The sequence below is a fragment of the Oryctolagus cuniculus genome, chromosome 5, assembly GCF_964237555.1.
Source record: "Oryctolagus cuniculus chromosome 5, mOryCun1.1, whole genome shotgun sequence".
Lineage (NCBI taxonomy): Eukaryota > Metazoa > Chordata > Mammalia > Lagomorpha > Leporidae > Oryctolagus > Oryctolagus cuniculus.
Window position 1 is genome coordinate 126,470,892 of NC_091436.1, and position 21,039 is coordinate 126,491,930.

Consider the following 21,039-nt stretch of genomic DNA (forward strand, 5'->3'; position numbering starts at 1 on the left):
ATTTAGGGAGTGAACCCGCAGATGGAAGACTGACAGCTCGCTCTCGCTCTCTCTCTTCAAACAAACAAAAATCTACAGTGCAATCTCTCAATGTTCTGCTCGATGGCTATGCACTCTGATGAAGGGCCCACTGTACATAACTCAGGTTTGCAGGAGGGGTTAGATAAGAATCCAAAAAAGTAGAGGGCAAATGGTAATTATGGAGACAGGGTGGAGTGAGGTCTTATGTTTATGGTTTCAGGTTTTCATAGATCTTTTGAGTTTTGAGGACCTGTATAGGAAGATAAAATATTCCTTAAAATTTCCTAGGCCGATAGCTTTTTCCATCTCTGTTCCTACTCTGTAAGGGAAGAAACAGGTGGTGTTAAGATCACAAAAGCCATTCCAGAAATAAAGAATAAAAATCTTACATCAGTTTGGTCTTTAGTCAGTCTCTCCTCTAGTTCCCGGGCTAACTGCAAAAGCCACCATTGCACCTGAAAAAATATTGAGACTTTAATCTTTCATTCAAATACTCTAGGTCTGTTATAGAACTAGACAGTGGATTTGTTCACTTCTAAACCATTGTGCACAAAAGGGCCTCTTTGCTCCCATAACCAAGGGATCAACAGATCACAGAAATATTCCTAGTATTCCGTCCTGCCTCAGCTTAAGATTTACATTTTCCTTTCTTGCTTGCATGCCATTAGGTGGATTCAGGCATGTTCTAGTTTTGAGAAAATAGAAAAGAACTTGAGGCACAACATCCCAAGCTTTTCAAGTTTCCACCTCTCAAAAAGGTGAGAAATCCCATTTTGAACTTCAGTCAGTTCCACTGTATTTCTATTTAGATGGAAGAAATGAAAAAAGATGATAAATAACAAGTTTACCAGTCAATTTTGAACACAAGAAAGGAAATTCTTTGAGCCAGCATCGTGGTTACAGCAGGTTAAGTCACTGCCTGTGATACTGGCTATGACATCCCATAGGAATGCCAGTTCAAATCCTGACTGCTCCACTTCCAACCCAGCTCCCTGCTAATGTACCTGTGAACATAGCAGAAGATGGCCAAGCAGAAGATGTGCCCATGTGGGAGAACTGGATGAAGCTTTTGGCTCCAGGCTTCAGCCTGGCCCAGACCTGGCTGTTGCAGCCATTTGGGTAGTAAACCAATGGATGGAAGATCTTTTTTTGTCTCTCCCTCTCTCTCTCTCTGTAACTCTTTCAAATAAATAAAAACTCTTAAAATAAAAAAAGGAACTTCTATTCCCTTCATATTAGAGAATGAGGATGCCATCCAACATATTAAATTTTGTGCAGTGACCAAAGCCTCCCCAGCAAGCTCTTTAACAGAGGCAGTGTTCCATCCAGGATGCCTGTTTACCTGTTCCGGGGTGGCCAGAGCCGTTTGTCCAGGGAAGTTCTTGCTACAGCCAACGCTTTTGGGTATCTGCCTGGGCCTCACTGGATCGTGTTCAATCCCGCGGCACATGGCATATAGCCAAGACCTAGTAAGAACAGCAAAAACCTTTAAGCTGAAAGTAAATGATTATTTTTTTTTTAAAACAAAAGCAAAATACTTATGTTATCCTTCTGCACAGTCCAGTTCATCATTTTTTAAATTCTGGATTAACTATTTGCCACAGATAAAACAAAAGGAAAATGTGCCCAGATTTCAGTGCACCTGACCTCCGACCAGCCCCTGTGCTTCTCAGTGTACACCAGTGCAAACTGGCAAGGACGGTTTCTGCTTTCTAAAGCTCGGTCATCACTTGTACTTTAGGAAAAGTGCCCAGCAAACCCTTCCTTCATAGCTCCAAGAATTTTGTGCGTACTATGGCTTCAAACACAGAGTTTTAAGGGAACAGCAGCATCCTCACACACATAAACGACGTTAGCAGTCTATACTAAACTTCAAAGCAACAATTCCTATCTATCAAACACCCAGGCATATGAGAAAACTGCTCTCGACTGATAGGCCATCATGATCTAATTTTTTTCTTTCTGAAAGACAGGGAGGGGCCGGCACTGTGGCGTAGTGGGTAAAGCCGCTGCCTGCAGTGCTAGCATCCCATGTGGGCACCAGTTCGAGTCCCGGTTGCTCCAATTCTGATCCAGCTCTCTGCTATGGCCTGGGAAAGCAGTAGAAGGTGGCCCAAGTGCTTGGGCCCCTGCACCTGCATGGGAGACCTGAAAGAAGCTCCTGGCTCCTGGCTTCAGATTGGCCCAGCTCTGGCCATTGTGGCCAATTGGGGAGTGAACCAGTGGATGGAAGACCTCTCTCTCTGTGTGTCTCTTCTTCTCTCTCTGTGTAACTCTAACTTTCAAATAAATAAATCTTTTTTTTTTTTTTTTTTTTTAAAGAAAGACAGAAAGTGGGGGGGAAAGAGAGAGAATTTTCCATCCACTGGTTCATTCCTCAAATGTCTCCAAAAGCATGGGGCAGGCCAGGCCAAACACAGGAGCCAGGATCTCGATGTGATCTACCACATGGGTGGCAGGGATCCAAGTACCTGGGCTGTCATCCACTGCCACCAAAGTGCATACCAGCAGGAAGCTGGAATCAGAAGCATAACTGGGACTTGAACCAGGCACTCTGTCTCAAGCAGTGGCATAACTGCAACACCAAATGCCTACCCCATGATTTAACATACATGCTTTAAATATTCATTTATTTGAAAAGCAGAATGATAAAGGGAGAGATAAGAGAACAAAGAGATTTTCTATCTGCTGGTTCACTCCCCAACTATCTGCAACAGTCAGGGCTGGGCTAGGACAAACCAGGAGCCCAGAATGCCATTTGGGTCTCCCACGTGGGTGAAAGAAATCCAAGTACTTGGACCATCACCTGCTTCTTCCCAGGATGCACATTAACAGGAAGCTGGATTGGAAGTTCAGTAGCCAAGACTTGAACCAGCACTCTGATATGGGATACAGGCATTCCAAGCTGTTTAACACCTATACCATGATCAATATTTTAAAGCAAGAAGAACCAGTAAAATTTCTTCAAGGAATAAATATTAACCTAAAGATAGGTTTTGATGTCTATATTTTGACTCAGCATCCCAATAAATATTATGATCGAAAAATAATATGAATCACTTACCCATTCTTCTCCCCAAAATGCCACTGGAGCTGGGATTCAGTGAACTGTGTCAGTTCACCCATGTACTCTATCCCTAGGATTGCAATGACAGAGGACCCAAGCTTTCCTCCGAGATTACGGCTGATAACAAAGGAGACAGAGAATTTAAAGGTCATATCATAAATTACTTGTTAGCAGCAAACAAGAAATTCCGCTTCTCCATGTAGCTCAAATTCAGTTCAGGGGAAATGAGCATATTAGTCCTACATACTTTTTAATTTTCCAGCATTAGACTAAAGGATTCTAGGAATTCAGATACTCTGGGAGTTAGGATTTGGGAAGATTAAGAGTAGCACAAATAAAAGGTTAAAGTCACTGATTAGCTATCAAGTTGACTACATATAAAACTTAATGATCGTACAAGACCTACTCTCCCATAGGAGGATTAAAATTCCAAACACAAGCCCCGTGCAGGGCTAAAATCTTGCAGACTGAAGAAATTCGTCAGACTGCCCTTTGAAGCCCCTACAGTCTATCTTTAACTTATCTTTTCAGTCTGCTTTCATTACTTATCTTCCTCAATATGGTCCAGCTAAACTAATTTATGTTCCAGTTCACTGAAAATATCTTATCCTTTCCCTCTTTGTGCTATAAAATTCTCCAAATCAGTACTGCTTTACTCTTCTTGTTTGACTCACCAAGCTTTACGGAACCTCGAAAACAAAATCTCATGCCTTTTTTATAAATGCTTCTCAAATAACTCTCTTCTTTTGTGAACTTTGGTAACTACCGTACAATTCCTTTAGCAAATTCTCATATGCAGTCTCCTGATAGCACTTCTACGTGGCTTTGCACTATTACATCTTGTCTCTTCATCAACAGTATGAGCCCTTGTCAAGGACACATGGCAACCTAGTTAGTTATTCATTTATATGACTTTTCTCATGACCAGTCCGGGGACAATTCAGATGCCCGAAAAACCTGATTTGATATTGAAGGAAAGAAAAAATGCAAAGTTCCCATTTACTTGTTATTTAACAGGCATGACTATAAAATCCAGAGGAAGGGAAATGGACAGCTACAACCCAGTTCATCAGTTTTAAATTCAGGGGTAACTACCGGCCACAGATAATCCAGAACTGAAGATTCACAGAGAAAAATAACCTCAGCACATTGTTCAAAATTCCCTGCCAACTCTCCCTGAATTTCCTGGCACCTATTTTTCCCGGCTCCAATCCTTGATGAACAAACTAAAATCAGAGTGTTTTCACAGATATGAGTGAAATTTAAGGTGCTCCTGAGCACTTACACTTTGCGAATAGGCACTTGACTGAAGAGCTGTGGGACGAACTTGTGTGAGACCAAGGTCTGGCGGTTGGGCTTGTTTAGTCCACAGGCCAATTTTGCTAAGACCTAGAAGGATTAAAAATATTAAAACTTCATTATTGTCAACCCATCTATGCAGAGTTGGTGGATTTTATTATTTAGGCAGAGTGACAGAGAGGGAGGGAAAGAGAGAGAGGAGAGAGAGATCGTTTATCTGCTGATTCACTTCCCAAATGGCCATAGGGGCTGGCGTTATGGCGTAGGTAAAGATACCACCTATGATGCTGGCATCCCATATGGGCACCAATTCGATTCTTGGCTGCTCCACTTCCAATCCAGCTCACTGCTAATGGTCTAGGAAAAGCAGTGGAAGATGATCCAAGTTTTGGGCCTCTGCAACCCAAATGGGAGACCAGGAAGAAACTCCTGGCTCCTGACTTCAGGCTGGCTGGCCCAGCCCCAGCTGTTGCAGCCATCTGGGGAGTGACCCAGTGAATGGAAGACTCTCTGTAGCTTCAACTTTGAAATAACTAAATAAATCTTCAAAACAAACAAATGGCCACAACACTAGGTTTGTTGTAGTCTCCCACGTGAGTGGCAGAGTCCCAAGTAGTTAAGACATCATCCTTTGTCTTCCCAGGCATATTAGCAGGAAGCTAGATAGGAAGATGAGTAGCTGAAACTCAAACCAGCACTCTGATACAAGATGCCAGCATTGGAAGGGGAGTCTTAACCTGCTTTGTCACAACAGCACGGACTAGGTGAATATTAAAACACAAACACAGCTTAAAGGTTGTAACTGATGAGTTCCACATTAAAAACACAAATAAAAGCAAATACTCAAGACTCTTATCTCTAAAACTTGGCATTCCACAACCTCCTCAGTGGAACATTGTGGGGAGCAACTCGGACTAGACTGTTACTGGAGTTAAGACTTATTCTATGCATCTGCTCTCCCACAATATGGCGCTGAGAAGGGAGTAACAACTTCTATGCAGCTGCCTCTCGCCAACTTGAGTGATGACCTGCAGGAGCTGATCCTGCTCCTGATTGGAGGAGAGCAGCGTGCTTGGCGTGTGGGTAGCAGAGTTGGGATTGGTGGAAGAGGACTATAAAGGAGGAGAGAGACAACATGCACCAGGAACACCTGAGGAACATCTGAGCAGCCCCCGAGAGAGCCGGCGGGCGGTGTGCCGCTCCCCCGCGGAAGTGGGGAAAGTGGCAGGGGGAGCCGCCCTTCCACGGAGGTGGAAGGGTCGGTAGCCAACGCGGGAAGAACCAGCAGCAAACCCGGGGAGGGCCGAGCAGACAAAAGAACAGCGCAGGGTCCTGTGTCATTCCTCCACGAAGAGGGAGAGCGACAGAACATGACTCATTATCATTATCCTCACGTTATTCCCATAATCATTCTTAGCTTCCCTCTAGAAATTTTGTCCTCCCCCACCTATTCCTTGAGGTCCTTCTACTTGAAGAAGTTTGAAAAGCACAGAACCTATCAAACAGATTCAGATAAAATGCATTTCTTAATATGTCCATATGAAAATCCTGAGACAAACTTGTTTTACCCTGCATCATTTGTATTTCTGAGTTAATCCATTTCGAGTCCCAAATTTACCAGATTATCCTAATTTGGTATCTGTGAGAGACTAGGCTGAGATATCTCCTCCAACAGTGAACATTTTCATACACACACTCACACACACATACACACCACTTAATAAAAAAATATAGGAGCAGGTGTTTGGGGCAGTGCTTAATTTGCTGCTTGGGATGCTCACATTCCCCATCAGCACACCTAGTTCAATTCCTGGCTCTTCTACTTCCCACCCAGCTCCCTGCTGATGCACATCTTCAGAGGCAGCAGGTGATGGCTCAAGTGCTTGGGGCCCTGCCACCCATGTGGGAGACCCACATGAGTCCCTGGATCCTGGCTTCAGCTGGCCTGGTCTTGGGTGTTGTACCCATATAGGGAGTGAATCAGCAGATGGAAGATCTCTGTGCACCTTTCAAATAAGTTTCAAAAACTTCTTTTTAAAGATAAAATTTAAATCCCTGGGAATATTTTTTTTAAAGACTTATTATTTGAAAGGCAGAGTTACAGAGAGGCAGAGGCAGAGAGAGAGAGAGAGAGAGAGGTCTTCCATTCGCTGGTTCACTCCCCAAATGACCTCAACAGTTGAAAATGGGCCAATCTGAAGCTAGGAGTCAGGAGCTTCTTCTGGGTCTCCCATGTGGGTGCAGGGGCCCAAGCACTTGGGCCATCTTCTACTGCTTTCCCGGGCCATAGCAGAGAGCTGGATTGGAAGTAGAGTAGCCGGGACTTGAACCAGCACCTGTATGGAATGCTGGCACTGCAGACCAGGGCTTTAACCTGCTGTGCCACAGTGCCAGCTCCTTTGAGAATGTTTTTAACAAAGATATATTTATTTACTTGAAAGGCAGAGTTACAGAAACAGAGGGAGAGACAGGGAGAGAGATCTTCATATTCTATACCAGGTTCATGTGGTCACAGGGGCCAGGGATGGGCCTTGTGAAAGCCAGGAGCTTCCTCTGGGTCTCCCACATGGGTGCAGGAGCCCAAGCACTTGGGCCACCTTTAGCTGCTTTCCCAGGGACAACAGAAGGGAGCTGGATGGGAAGTGGAGCAGCCAGGATGAAGCAGTGCCCATAAGGAATGCTGGTGTTGCAGGTGGCAGCTTAACCCACTACGCCATAATGCCAGACCCTCCCTCAGAACTTCTTCCAAAGAATAAAGCACTTTAGTGTTGGTTTTAACAAATAATAAATGGTAAGAAAAACATAAAATCACTCTTAAAATTAACTACATATATATATTTTTTAAATATTTATTTATTTGAAAGGCAGTAACAGAGAGGTAGAGGCAGAGAGACAAAGAAGTTTTCCATCATTGGTTCACTCCCCAGATGGCTGCAACAACCTGAGCTGTGCTGATCTGAAGCCAGGAGCCAGGAGCTTCTTTTGGGTCTCCTGTGCAGGCACTTGGGCCATCTTCTACTGTTTTCCCAGGCCATACCAGAAAGCTGGATCGAAGTGGAGCAGCTGGGAATCTAACCAGCGCCCATATGGGATGCTGGTACTAAAAGTGGCAGGTTTACCCACTATGCCACAGCATCAGCCCTGAAATTGACCATATTCTTTAGGAACTTTGGTTAGGCAACATTTAGTGTGATTTAAATTAGATCGAAACTATTTCTACCCTTCTTGCCACAAAACTATAAAAAGAAAAAAACCTTTTCTCTTACTGGAGGAAGGGAGAGAAGGTAGCAACCAGGGATATGCTGCCACTGCCTACTTAATGAGCCCTGGTCAGAATGGAATGCATTACTTAGTTTATCAGAAAGCCAGCTATTCTGCCCCTATGTTAAATAGTGGTCCATATCAATAAAATTTTACTACCCATTTCCCATATTGCTCTAAATAGAAAAGGGGAAATAAGCAAAAGCATAAAACATTCAGGCAACCCCATGTAAGAAAGCAAGGTAACATGGGAGCTGGTGTTTGGTCTAGCAGTTAAGCTACCTGTTAGGACACTCATGGCCACACTGGAAGGTCTGGGTTTGATACTTGGCTCCAGTTCCTGATTCCAGGTTTCTGCTAATGCAGAACCTGAGGGGTAACTGTGATGGTTCAAGTAACTGGGTTCCTGCCACTCATGTGGGAAACCTGGATTGAGTTCCTGGCTCCTAGGCTTCAGCCTGGCCCAGTCCAGACCCAGTTCTGAGCATTGTGGACATTTGGGAAGTGAACCAATGGATGGGAACGGTGCTTCTCAAAAGAAAGTTCACATAAAAGGAAGTGTCAAAAAACTCATGGAGGCCGGCCTTTAGCCTGTGGTTAAGACAGCAGTTAATAAGCTCACAACCCGTATCAGAGTGCCTGGGTTTGATTCCTGGCTCTGGCTCCCAACTCCAGTGTCCTGATGAAGCAGTTCCTGGGAAGCAGGTTTTAGATCAAATAGTTGGGTTCGTGGTTTTTTTTTTTTTTTTTTTTTTTTTTTTTTTTTTTTTTTTTTTTTTTTAAGATTTATTTATTTATTTGAAAGTCAAAGTTACACAGAGAAGGAGAGGCAGAGAGAGAGAGAGGTCTTCCATCCCTGGTTCATTCCCCAATTGGCTGCAACAGCCAGAGCTGTGCCAATCTGAAGCCAGGAGCCAGGAGCTTCTTCCGGGTCTCCCACACAGGTGCAGGGGCCCAAGGACCCGGGCTATCTTCTACTGTTTTCCCAGGCCATAGCAGAGAGCTGGATTGGAAATGGAGCAGCTGGGACTCGAACCAGCACCCATATGGGATGCCAGCACTGTAGGTGCCAGCCACTCTACAATTTTTCAACCTGTATAAGAATATAACCCAGGACCAGCACTGTGGCACATCAGGTAAAGCCACCACCTGCAGTGCAGGCATCCCATATGGGTGCTGGTTCAAGTTCTGGCTAACCTACTTCCAATGCAGCTCTCTGCTATGGCCTGGGAAAGCAGTAGAAGATGGCCCAAGTGCTTGGGCCCTTGCACCCATAAGGAAGAACCGGAGAAAGCTCCTGACTTCTGGCTTCAGATTGGTGTAGCTACAGCCGTTGCGGGCAACTGGGGAGTGAACCAGTGGATGGAAGACCTCTTTCTCTCTCTGCCTCTCCTTCTCTCTGTGTGTAACTCTGACTTTTAAATAAACAAATAAATCCTAAAAAAAGAAAAAAAAAAAGTACCCTAGTCAATGTCAATTCCCACATGAAAGAATTACTTATGCTTTCATTGAGTCCAACACGAATTTTAAATAACCCACATCAAAGTATGACTGTAATAATTTCAGTGTCCCTTATCTATCCTGCCTGTGTTTCACTGACTAATGCTTCTCTCTGAAATGGGCTATGATTCACCTTATTGTGTGAGATTCCAGCTGAACACTGCAAGCCAGTCTTCCTCTCTATGGCCGCCCTCATCTCCTCCACAATCACAGCCCCCATGGTGAGCCGCACATCTGGAGAGGCTGTGCCTTCAATTTCCAGAGACCCGAGCCACTGGAGTAAGCCTTGTTTTCGCATCTCCTCTGAAAAAAAAAAAAAATCAGGAAGTCACATTTAGAAATTTTGAAAAACCGGGTATTTACAGTGATACACCACAAAACATTGTGGTTAAGGACAGACTACATACTTCACAGCATTCACCACATGGCCAAGGTGTGCAGCAGAAACCTAGGTACAAGCTGTGAGGGTCACACAACCACCAAATCACCCAACAGTGCATTTTTCACAACATATCCCTATTGTTAAGTGACAAGTGGTGGTACTTGTTATATAATGTAGAAATGCTTAGATTTCAGGTACTTTAGACACGTAGGGTTTTAAAAAAACAATGGCAAGTTTAGAGGACCAATTATAAGAGGTCAATTTCTCCTTATGCAAATTCTGGCAACCTTAGCTACAGCAATAGACTGAGTCTTATAATGTTAATCGCTCAACAAATATTTGCATTATTATCATCTTTTATGAGCAATGATTTTTTTTGTTTGTTTAATTTATTTGAAAGGCAGAGTTACAGAGGCAGAGACAAAGACAGAGAGAGAGAGAGCAAGAAGAGTGAGAGGTCTTCCATCTGCTGGTTCACTCCCATTGGCAGCAATGGCTGAAGCTGCACCTATCGAAAGCCAGGAGCCAGGAGCTTCTTCCGGGTCTCCCATGGAGGTGCAGGCTCCCAAGGACTTGGGCCATCCCCTACTGCTTTCCCAGGCCATAGCAGAGAGCTGGATCAGAAGTGAAGCAGCCAGGACTCAAATCGGTGCCCATATGGGATGCTGGCACTGCAGGTGGCGGCTTTACCCTCTACGCCACAGTGCTGACCCTGAGCAATGATTTTTTTAAAAAGTATGTTTTCTCTCCCCAGTTTTTCTCAAATTTTCTTCCTACCAATTATCCAATTAGAACATGTTAAAAATTAACTCAAGGTTCAACATAAACTTAAATTAGTATTTATATATTTCTAGAGGCTGGTTTTAGTTGAATTGCTTAAAATATAATTAGAGGAACTGACATTTTTTAATTATGACAGGCAGAGAAAGAAAATGAATGAATGAGAGAATGCTTCCAACTGTTGGTTCACTCTAAAATGGCTGCAACAACACTGGTTAGGGTCCAGGGCTGACACTGGGAGCCAGGAACCCAACCACCTGAGCCATCACCACTTATCCCAAGTCTCTATATCAGCAGGAAACTGTAATCAAATGCTAGAGTTGGGACTCAAACCCAGGCATCTTAACTACTAGGCCAAACACTTTGCCCTTCTAATAATATTTAGTCTTTTGATTATGAGTATGGTCCACACATCTCTATTGACTTACTCATCTTAATTTCCACTTTACATTTTTTTTCTTGTACTAGTTTTCACATACATTAAATCTACCTCTAATAATTTCATTATTTTAATGCTACATATTGATTTTTAAATTTCTATTTCTTTTTTCATTTCAGTGTATAGAAATATCAGAGACTTTTTAAAAATTATTTATTTGAGAGGTAGCATTAGAGAGAGGGAGACACAAAGGTCTTCCATCTGTTGGTTCACTCTTCAAATGGCCGCAGCAGCTGGAGCTGGGCCAATCAGAAGCTAGGAGCCTCTTCCAGGTCTCCACGTAGATGCAGGGACCCAAGCACTGGGGCCATCTTCCGCTGCTTCTGTAGGCCACAGCATAGAGCTGGTTAGGAAGATCAGTAGCCGGGACTTGAACTGGAGCTCAGATGGGATGCTGGCGCTACAGGCAGCGGACTTTACCTGCTACGCTACAGCACCGGCCCCCAAATATCATAGATTTTTTTTTTTTTTTTTTTTTTGACAGGCAGAGTGGACAGTGAGAGAGAGAGACAGAGAGAAAGGTCTTCCTTTTGCCGTTGGTTCACCCTCCAATGGCCGCCGCGGCCGGCGCGCCGCGCTGATCCGATGGCAGGAGCCAGGAGCCAGGTGCTTTTCCTGGTCTCCCATGGGGTGCAGGGCCCAAGCAGCTGGGCCATCCTCCACTGCACTCCTGGGCCACAGCAGAGGGCTGGCCTGGAAGAGGGGCAACCGGGACAGAATCCGGCACCCCGACCGGGACTAGAACCTGGTGTGCCGGCGCCGCTAGGCGGAGGATTAGCCTAGTGAGCTGCGGCGCCGGCCTAAATATCATAGATTTTAACATATTAACCTCATTCCTTGCAACCTTCCTAAAAACTTACTCTAGTTTTTTATTTCTTTAGTAGATCCCGCAGGATTTCCTACAAACATGGTTCTGTCACCTGAAAGACAGTTTTCTGGGGGCCAGCACTGTGGCATAGTGGGGAAAGCCACTCCTGTGATAGATGCATTCCACCTGGGGGCTGGTTCAAGTCCCAGCTGCTCCACTTCTGATCCAGCTCCTAAGAAAGCAGCAGAGGATGGCCCAAGTCCTTGGGTCCCTGCACCCACATGGGAGGCCCGGAAGAAGCTCCTGGCTTCTTGCCTCAGATTAGCGCAGCTCCAGTCATTTCAGCCATTTGGGGCATGAACAAGTAGATGGAAGATCTCTCTCTCTCTCTCTCTGTAACTCTTTCAAATAAACAATTTTTTTTTATTTTGACAGGCAGAGTGGACAGTGAGAGAGAGAGACAGAGAGAAAGGTCTTCCTTTGCCGTTGGTTCACCCTCCAATGGCCGCCGCAGCCTGCGCGCTGCAGCCGGCGCACCGCGCTGATCCGATGGCAGGAGCCAGGTGCTTCTCCTGGTCTCCCATGGGGTGCAGGGCCAAGCACTTGGGCCATCCTCCACTGCACTCCCGGGCCACAGCAGAGAGCTGGACTGAAAGAGGAGCAATCAGGAAAGAATCTGGCGCCCCAACCGTGACTAGAACCCAGGGTCCCGGCGCCACAGGTGGAGGATTACCCTAGTAAGCCATGGCGCCGGCCAGAAAACCTTTCTTATAATTAAATTTCTGACTCTGATCCCAGAATAACAATGAAAAATTTGGTATTTTTCATTATCAAATGTAATTTACCATAACTTTGCACTTTTTTCATAAGTGGCACATTTTTACTATTATATTTTCCACATATTTTCCTCTTGACTAATTGCTATCTCAGGATCACGGAATAAAATAATTCCGCCTTGTCCTTAAATCACAAGCTTCCCTGGGCAGTGCTACAGCAAACTTTCCATATACCATGTTAGTGGTACAGCATACAAGTGTTCAATAGCCAAAAGAAACTGTACATCGTGCATCTTATTTTCTCTCTTGGAGCTTTTTCTGGACAAATTTTTACTGTTCAAATAATATCAGATTGCCCTACAAGTCACTCTAGAAGTTAACTTGTTACAGATGTGTGTCAAGAAGTTTCCTTTTGCTAAATGTTTACATTTCAAAAGTTTTTACTGAAAGAGTTCTCACAAATGTAAGAAGACTGTTACAAAGCAGTTCACATTTATTTGCTACAAATAAAGGGGTGAATAGATACACTGTTCCTGAAGACAGCCATTTGTAAGTAGCTAAGAAAAAGATGTAGATACTCTGTTCAAAGCCTCCAGATGCAAAATTCATTGTTTTGAAATCTGATTGAATTCAACTTTCAGATTTTTCCATTTTAAAAAAAGGAAGACCCTATTCTTATGAAAATTACCTTAGATCTGGTACCTACAACTATCATAACCTAATGTTATCACAAAAGCAAGCTCTTACTGTATTAATTTAAGAAAATTTTTAATCTTCAAGCATTTTATTTATTAAAGTACTTCATACAGATTAACATTTTTTACAGTAAAGATGAACTTAACAAAAAATTCATTCCCCTATACATCAATAAAAATATAAAAATAAGTCACTATTGCAACAAAAATTTAAAATACCTATGAATTTAAAAAATGCACAAGATCTTTATAGAAAAAAACACAGCTTTCATAAAGACATAATAGTTGGATATTCATTATATAATTTATAAAAGTAAACTTAATCTCTGTTTACCACACCCACTTCCACCTCCTTCACAGGATCATATTTCTAAATGTGAAAGGCATGCTTCTAGAATAAAACAGAGTATCTTCTTGATCTTTAGGTAAAGAAAGATTTCTTGAACAGGACATAAAAAGTATCTATGAAGGTTGGGGAGAGAGACGGACAAATTGGACCAAATTAAGAATCTCTGTTCAGCAGCTGGGTGCTGGGTTCAAGTCCCAGCTGCTCCTCTTCCAACCTAGCACTCTGCTATAGCCTGAGAAAGCAGTGGAGCATAGTCCAAGTGCTTGAGCCCCTATACCTGTGTAGGAGACCTGGAAGAGGGCTCCTGGATCCTGGCGTTGAACTGGTTCAGCTCCGGGTGTTGTAGCCATTTGGAGAGTGAACCAGCGGATGGAAGACCTTTCTGTCTCTCCCTCTTTCTGTAACTCTCTACTTCTCAAATAGTCTTTAAAAAATATATAAAAAAATATGGCTGGCGCCATGGCTCAATAGGCTAATCCTCTGCCTTGCGGCGCCGGCACACCGGGTTCTAGTCCCGGTCGGGGCCCCAGATTCTGTCCTGGTTGCCCCTCTTCCAGGCCAGCTCTCTGCTGTGGCCCAGGAGTGCAGTGGAGGATGGCCCAAGTGCTTGGGACCTGCACCCCATGGGAGACCAGGAGAAGTACCTGGCTCCTGCCATCGGATCAGCACGGTGCGCCGGCCGCAGCACGCCGGCCGCGGCGGCCATTGGAGGGTGAACCAACGGCAAAGGAAGACCTTTCTCTCTGTCTCTCTCTCTCACTGTCCACTCTGCCTGTCAAAAAAATAAATAAAAAATAAATAAATAAAAAATAAATAAATAAAAGGAATCAAGACAATCTAACAACAACAAAATGAACCAAAGATTTGAACAGGCACTTGATGTTAAAGATATCAACTGATTAACAAACATAAAAGTATACTCAACTTCATTAACACCAGGGACATGAAAATTCAAACCACAATGTGATATCACTACACACTACTCAAAATAACTAGTGTCCCATATAGGCGCCTGTTCAAATTCCAGTTGTTCCATTTTGAATCCAGGTCCACGCTAATGTATCTGGGAAAGCAGTGGATGGTGCCCTGAGTGCTTGGGCCTGAAATCCACACAGGAAAACCAGGTGGAATTCCAGGTTCCTGGCATGGCGGTCATTTGGGATTGAACTGGTGGGTGGAGGATCTCTCCCTCTCTCTCCTTTTAACCCTTTCAAATGAATATTTTTATTTTTTTTAAGATATGGGAGGTTGAAGAAAGAAGTGATCATGTAATAAATAAATACTGGGAAAACTGGCTCATTGTAAGAATTAAAGTGGCTCCCTAAACTAAGTACAACAAAAAACAACTCCATATCATTGAAAGTTCTAAAAATAAATGCTAAAGCAAACAGAAGAAAATGTAGGAAAAACAGCTTTGCAAATTTCTCATAGAAACAGATTTCATAGGCAAGATTCAAAATGCCATGGTGAAACACTGATGGTCTAAAAGTCAGAATCTTTGTTTAACAAAGTTAACATATAGATAACAGACTTGAAAGAAGCTATTTGAAATGTCAAAAACACACAAGGGACTAGAAACTGTGATATACAAGGAATTCTTGTGAATCAAAAAATAAGCTACCACATTGGCAAATATTTTTAAACATTACATGATACTAGGTGGAGGTAAAATACATGAGGGGAAAACAGGAACTCTGGTGTAATGCTGTGGGTATGTGAACTGTTACAGTGTTGCTCTGAGGAGCAATTCAGCAGTACTTGGTGAACCAAGTACGTGTGTTTACCCTACGACATAGCAGTTGACCCCTGAAAATATTTCTCAAAGACATCCACCCATGGGATGGAGGAGTAAGGACACCCATAATATACACAGTAGGGTGTCAGGAGCGACCAGTGAGTTCATCACTATGGAAAATGGTCTGCAAACACAGTGCATCTATACCATGGATTACATTGCAGGTACATGATATCAATTATATCTAAATACAGCCATACGACAGACTTCTAGAATAGCCATTGGAAAAAAATTAAAAAAAAAAGAATGAGACCTATAACATAATCATCTTGCATTTTTTAAAAAGCACATACTCAAAATAATACTGTATAAATGATACAGACATAACTAAAAAGACATACTAGATACACCAGGATTTGTACAGCCTATTATGCATAATGTGCTATGAACTGACAGAAATTCTGAATGACCTGAGGCTCTTCCTTAAAAAAGATAACTCCTCTTACAGATTAAGAAACCAAGTTCTGATTATGTAAATTAACCTGTGAATGACTGGAGCCCTCAATCTTCTGCCTTCTATTGCAAATACTCACCTGCTCTAGTCTTATCTAAAGAAAAATTTACTTTCATTCAGATTTCACAGCTTCTCAATATCCATATACCTGGAAAGATAAGAGAATTTGCATATCCTTCCATGTGAGTCCTTGCGATTCACTCAGTCTGTAGTTTAAGTTTCCTTTCAATCATTCCAAGCAGCAGCAGAATGATCGAGCAAAGCATGTTCCAAGGGCAGGAAGCAGAGAATATGATGCTATGGAAGTACCTTTCTGAACAGTCTCTTCTGCTGTTGTAGAGCCTTGAGGCAACCCTTCAATGTAAGTACTTGGCAACAAGTCTGCTGAGATAGGCTGACCTTGTAGTTTCTGCAGTCTCTCTTCCACAGCATCAGTCAGATCTAGAAAAGCCTCATCAATGCTGGCACGTTCGATCCCAGCAAAACGAGACATTACCTCCATCACTTCAACACTGGCTTCTCGATACCTAAGTTTGAGAATCACATATGTAAGCAAACAAAGTAAGCAACCTTGTGACTGCTGGTCCCCATTCTCCCTCCCATAATGAACAATAAACATAATGAAAAGATAAGCAGCTTCAGAGACTAGCTAGTAACCCAACAGAAGGGGTCAGTGAGCAGGTAAATAAATGGTCAGCGATAGAGCAAAGAAAGGAAGAACCACAGAGGCAAACATAAGGCTGGCACTACCGAGGCAGAACACATTCAGTCCATGGACTTATCTATATGACAAGAACTTTTCTTCTTAAAATATACTTGTTTATTTATTTGAAAGTCAGAGTTATGGAGAGGGAGAGGCTCACTCACACATACATACATACATACACACTTACACACACACACATACAGAGAGCAAGAGCGAGAGAGAGAGAGAGAGATCTCCCATCTCCTGGTTCACTCCCCAAATGGGCACCAAAGGTCTAGGACAGGCCAAAGCCAGGATTAGGAGCTTCATTCAGGTTTCCTATGTGGGTGCAGAGGCCCAAGCAGTTAAGCCATCTTCCACTGCTTTCCAAAGCCATAAGCAGAGAGCTGGATCGGAAGAGGAACAGCCAGGACATGAACTGGCACCCAAATAGGATGCTGGAGCTCCAGGCAGCAGCTTAACCTGCTTCACCACATCGCCAGCCCCATGGCAAGTATTTTTCTCAAGAGGAAATGAATCCCTTGAACTAGACTAACTGGAAAACACTGTATTATGATCACCTAATCCCTTTTTGTTATTTTCATATATTTATCATTCAGTCTTCTAATTCTGTCTGCAAATAACAGGTAAGTTACAAGAAACTCTGCACTGACCAGTGAGCCAGAGTCTATCTGGCCTTCCTCAGAACAGTATTTTTCACTATAAATAAAAAACTGACATATGGGCTTTATACTTGAATGGTGAGTTTCGTTAACATGTGGACAGGTCATCAACATACATACACATACACTTACCCCAACCAGTCACTTCTAGATCCACTAAATTCAAATGATCACACTGAAGATAACACAAATGGTCAGGCTGAGAACAGGCACCTACAATGTGATGACGCATTCTAGGCAGACAGACAACCTTCAGGCACACCAATCTCCACACACCTTCTATTCAAACTATAGTAACTCACTCCTCTGGCTTTAAAACTACCTTTCCACGACATTATGTAGATATTTGCTTTGCTTGAGTCTGAACCTGGTATGTATTTTAAAGTTCTTTATTCCTACTGAATATACTTACCAGAAAAATGAAAATATTTGTACCTCTACTAAGACACTGAGAAAAACTAGTGCAATTATTGTTCCTAAACATTCTCAAGACAGAATTAGAGAAGTGTTTACTTTCTTCTTCTTCTTCTTTTTTTTTTTTTTTTTTTTTTTTTGACAGGCAGAGTGGACAGTGAGAGAGAGAGAGACAGAGAGAAAGGTCTTCCTTTTGCCGTTGGTTCACCCTCCGATGGCCGCCGCGGCCGGCGCGCTGCGGCCGGCGCACTGCGCTGATCCGATGGCAGGAGCCAGGAGCCAGGTGCTTTTCCTGGTCTCCCATGGGGTGCAGGGCCCAAGCAGCTGGGCCATCCTCCACTGCACTCCCTGGCCACAGCAGAGGGCTGGCCTGGAAGAGGGGCAACCGGGACAGAATCTGGCGCCCCGACCGGGACTAGAACCCGGTGTGCCGGCGCCGCAAGGCGGAGGATTAGCCTAGTGAGCCGCGGCGCCAGCCTCTTTCTTCTTTTTAGTCATTACTTTAACTACAAAGAGCACAGGGCTTCAAAGAATAAAAGAGAGCAATCTACTCACACACACAGAGCCAGAATAGGATACTCTACTGTAACATTTGAGTGCTTCTTCAGTCTCTTACGCAAATTACACCAAGGTACTTTTAATAAAATTAGAAAAATCTGGGGCTGGTGCTATGGCATAGTAGTTTAAGCTGCTGAGTGCAGAGCCAGCATCCCATATGGGTACCACTTTGAGTCCCAGCTGTTCCACTTCCAATCCAGCTCTCTGCTATGGCCTGAGAAAGCAGTAGAAGATAGTCCAAGCACTTGGGCCCCAGCACCCACATGGAAGACCCAGAAGCAGCTCCTAGCTCCCAATCGGCTCAGCTCCGGCCTTTGCGGCCATTTGGGGAGTGAACCAGTGAATGGAAGACCTCTCTCTCTCTCTCTCTCTCTCTCTCTGTTCCTGTACCTCTCTGTAACTCTGCCTTTCAAATAAGTAAAATAAATCTTTAAAAAAAAAGAAAATTAGAAAAATCTTAAATACAATATTTAATGTGTATGTTTCTGCAAATAGTATTTTAAAACTATCTCAATTATTGCTAATTAAAAACTGCTAAATCTTATTAACTCTCTGGTCTATATACTTATCCCAGATTTTTTTTTTTAAATCCTCTGTTACTGGGGCCGGCACTTGTGCGTAGCGGGTAAAGAGGCCGCCTGCAGTGTTGGCATCCCATGTGGGCACCAGTTCAAGTCCCGGCTGCTCTACTTCCAATCCAACTCTCTGTTATGGCCTGGGAAAATAGCAGAAGATGGCCTAAGTCCTTGGGCCCCTGCACCATGTGGGAGACCCAGAAGAAGCTCCTGGCTCCTGGCTTCAGATTGGACCAGCTCTGGCCGTTGCAGCCAACTGGGGAGTGACCAATGGATGGAAGACTCTTCTCTCTCTCTCTGTCTCTCCTTTTCTCTCTGTGTAACTCAAACTTTCAAATAAATAAATAAATCTTTTTTTTTTTAAATCCACTATTACTTGATGAAGATTTTAAAGTTTAAAGTTGGCGGAGTATGATTTTTCTGCATCATACTTTGAAGTCAACAATATATATTTCAGGGGAGTTATACTATCTATAATAGTATAAAATTCTATTCAATGCCATGCAACATATGTCATTAGCTGAGTTAATTCTGTTTTGGGGGTTAAGCTTATTAATCTCCAGTTGAATCTTCTTTTTTGGCATTAACTCCAATGTGGGGTTGGTTATCCTACTCTACTTAAAGACTTGTAATTCATGAAACAGCTCAAGTCCCAAGCCTTAGCATGATCCCTACAAAACACCACAAAATACAATATACCATACTATATGAAAATGGATATTAGAATCTCAAAAAATTGGTGTGAATACTCGGTCTTCTACTTAGCCATGTAAATTTAAATTTCTTAACTTCTATAAACTTGATTCATTTATGAAGGGGGCTTACGCTAGTACCTATCTCATAACAACATGAATTTAAAAGAGATATTGCCCACACAGAGTTTAACGCAGTGCCTGATTTATGATATATGCCCAATACCTAAGTGTTAGGGCTTGTACCTACCCATGACTAGCTATGCTGATAAATGTTTCCAAGACTAAACTTCTTTTTTTTTTTTTTTTTTTTTTTGACAGGCAGAGTGGAAGAGAGAGACAGAGAGAAAGGTCTTCCTTTTGCCGTTGGTTCACCCTCCAATGGCCGCCGCGGCCGGCGCACTGCGGCTGGCACACCGCGCCGATCCGATGGCAGGAGCCAGGAGCCAGGTGCTTTTCCTGGTCTCCCATGGGGTGCAGGGCCCAAGCAGCTGGGCCATCCTCCACTGCACTCCCGGGCCACAGCAGAGAGCTGGCCTGGAAGAGGGGCAACCGGGACAGAATCCGGCGCCCTGACCGGGACTAGAACCCGGTGTGCCGGCGCCGCTAGGCGGAGGATTAGCCTAATGAGCCCCGGCGCCGGCCTCCAAGACTAAACTTCTAAAATGTCAGGAGAGATAATTCAATTCAAAAATAAGAAATTTTTTTTTCCGCTGAGCTTATTCAATTCTAGCAAATTTGTAGATATCACATTAAAATGTCAGTTTGACTCAGTCTTTCCTAAAAAAGCTCTTAGTTCCAATCGATTTATTTACTTTCAACATTTTTGACTTTTGGAATGATAACATGGGAACTGATACTAGGTTTTAACAGCCCATTTTTAAACAGTTAGGGAATTGAATGGGTATCAAAGGCGGCAGGTTGCAGGTTATAATGATCCTATACTATTCCTGAAACAATATCAAAGTCTGTTTTCATTTCATAGATAGGATGGCAAACAAAAGGTAACTTTTTCAGATATTATTTACACAAAACAAATTTGAAACACAGAATATTATTTCCAATTCCTCTATGTTCTCTCAACTTTAAGATGCTTTTTCTTACTTGGTGAGGTTGGCTTTCCCATGGGACTCACGAACTTGTGCCAGAAGAAGATCTGGGCATAACTTCTTTGCATCATCTGCCCACATACTTCTAGTGACCCCAAACGCTCGAGCTTCATAACTCACTGCAATTATTCTAAGGTTAGAAAAACAGAGGGAACAGAAAAACATTACATGAACACAAGCAAGAACAATTAATAGGCTATAACTAATAGCCACAAACATGAGTAGCATATTGGCATGTAACATTAGGCATTTCTTGACCACAGATGCCAACAGCAGTTCCAAAATCTCAAAAACAGGACCCAGCACAGCAGCACTGTATTCCCATAGATGAAAACAACAGTTAACAATTATAATGAGCCCTGGCACTGTGGCACAGCAGGTTAAGTTACCATGCAACACAGGCATCCCATATGAGTGCTGCTGGTTCGAGTCCCAGATGCTCCACTTCCAATCCAGCTTGGTGCTGACGTGCCTGGGAAAAGCAGCAGCAGAAGGCCCAAGTGTTTGGGCCCCTGCCTGCCATGTGGGAGACTCAGAAGGAGTTCCAGGCTGTCCTGCCTTTGCTTGGCCTACCTCCAGCTGTTGCAGCCATGTGGGGAGTGCATCAGCAGATGGAGGATTCTGTGTCACTATCTCTAACTTTGCCCTTCAAATAAATAAACATCTTTTCACTCCCCATTGGCTGCAATGGCCAGAG

At 43.3% G+C, this 21,039-nt stretch overlaps 1 protein-coding gene across 2 annotated transcripts in view; it reads right to left on the reverse strand.

Annotated features, from left to right (window-relative positions):
* POLH (DNA polymerase eta) overlaps positions 1 to 21,039 on the reverse strand; it is a 39,699-nt gene that overhangs the window by 13,728 nt on the left and 4,932 nt on the right. For both annotated transcript variants that reach the window (XM_002714695.5, XM_008262963.4), the window contains 7 exons: positions 20,338 to 20,472; positions 15,936 to 16,153; positions 9,282 to 9,451; positions 4,374 to 4,477; positions 3,086 to 3,205; positions 1,364 to 1,487; positions 411 to 476 (listed from right to left, as the gene is read on the reverse strand). In XM_002714695.5, the coding sequence (XP_002714741.1) occupies positions 411 to 476; positions 1,364 to 1,487; positions 3,086 to 3,205; positions 4,374 to 4,477; positions 9,282 to 9,451; positions 15,936 to 16,153; positions 20,338 to 20,472 (937 nt within the window). The remainder of the gene's footprint in view (positions 1 to 410; positions 477 to 1,363; positions 1,488 to 3,085; positions 3,206 to 4,373; positions 4,478 to 9,281; positions 9,452 to 15,935; positions 16,154 to 20,337; positions 20,473 to 21,039) is intronic.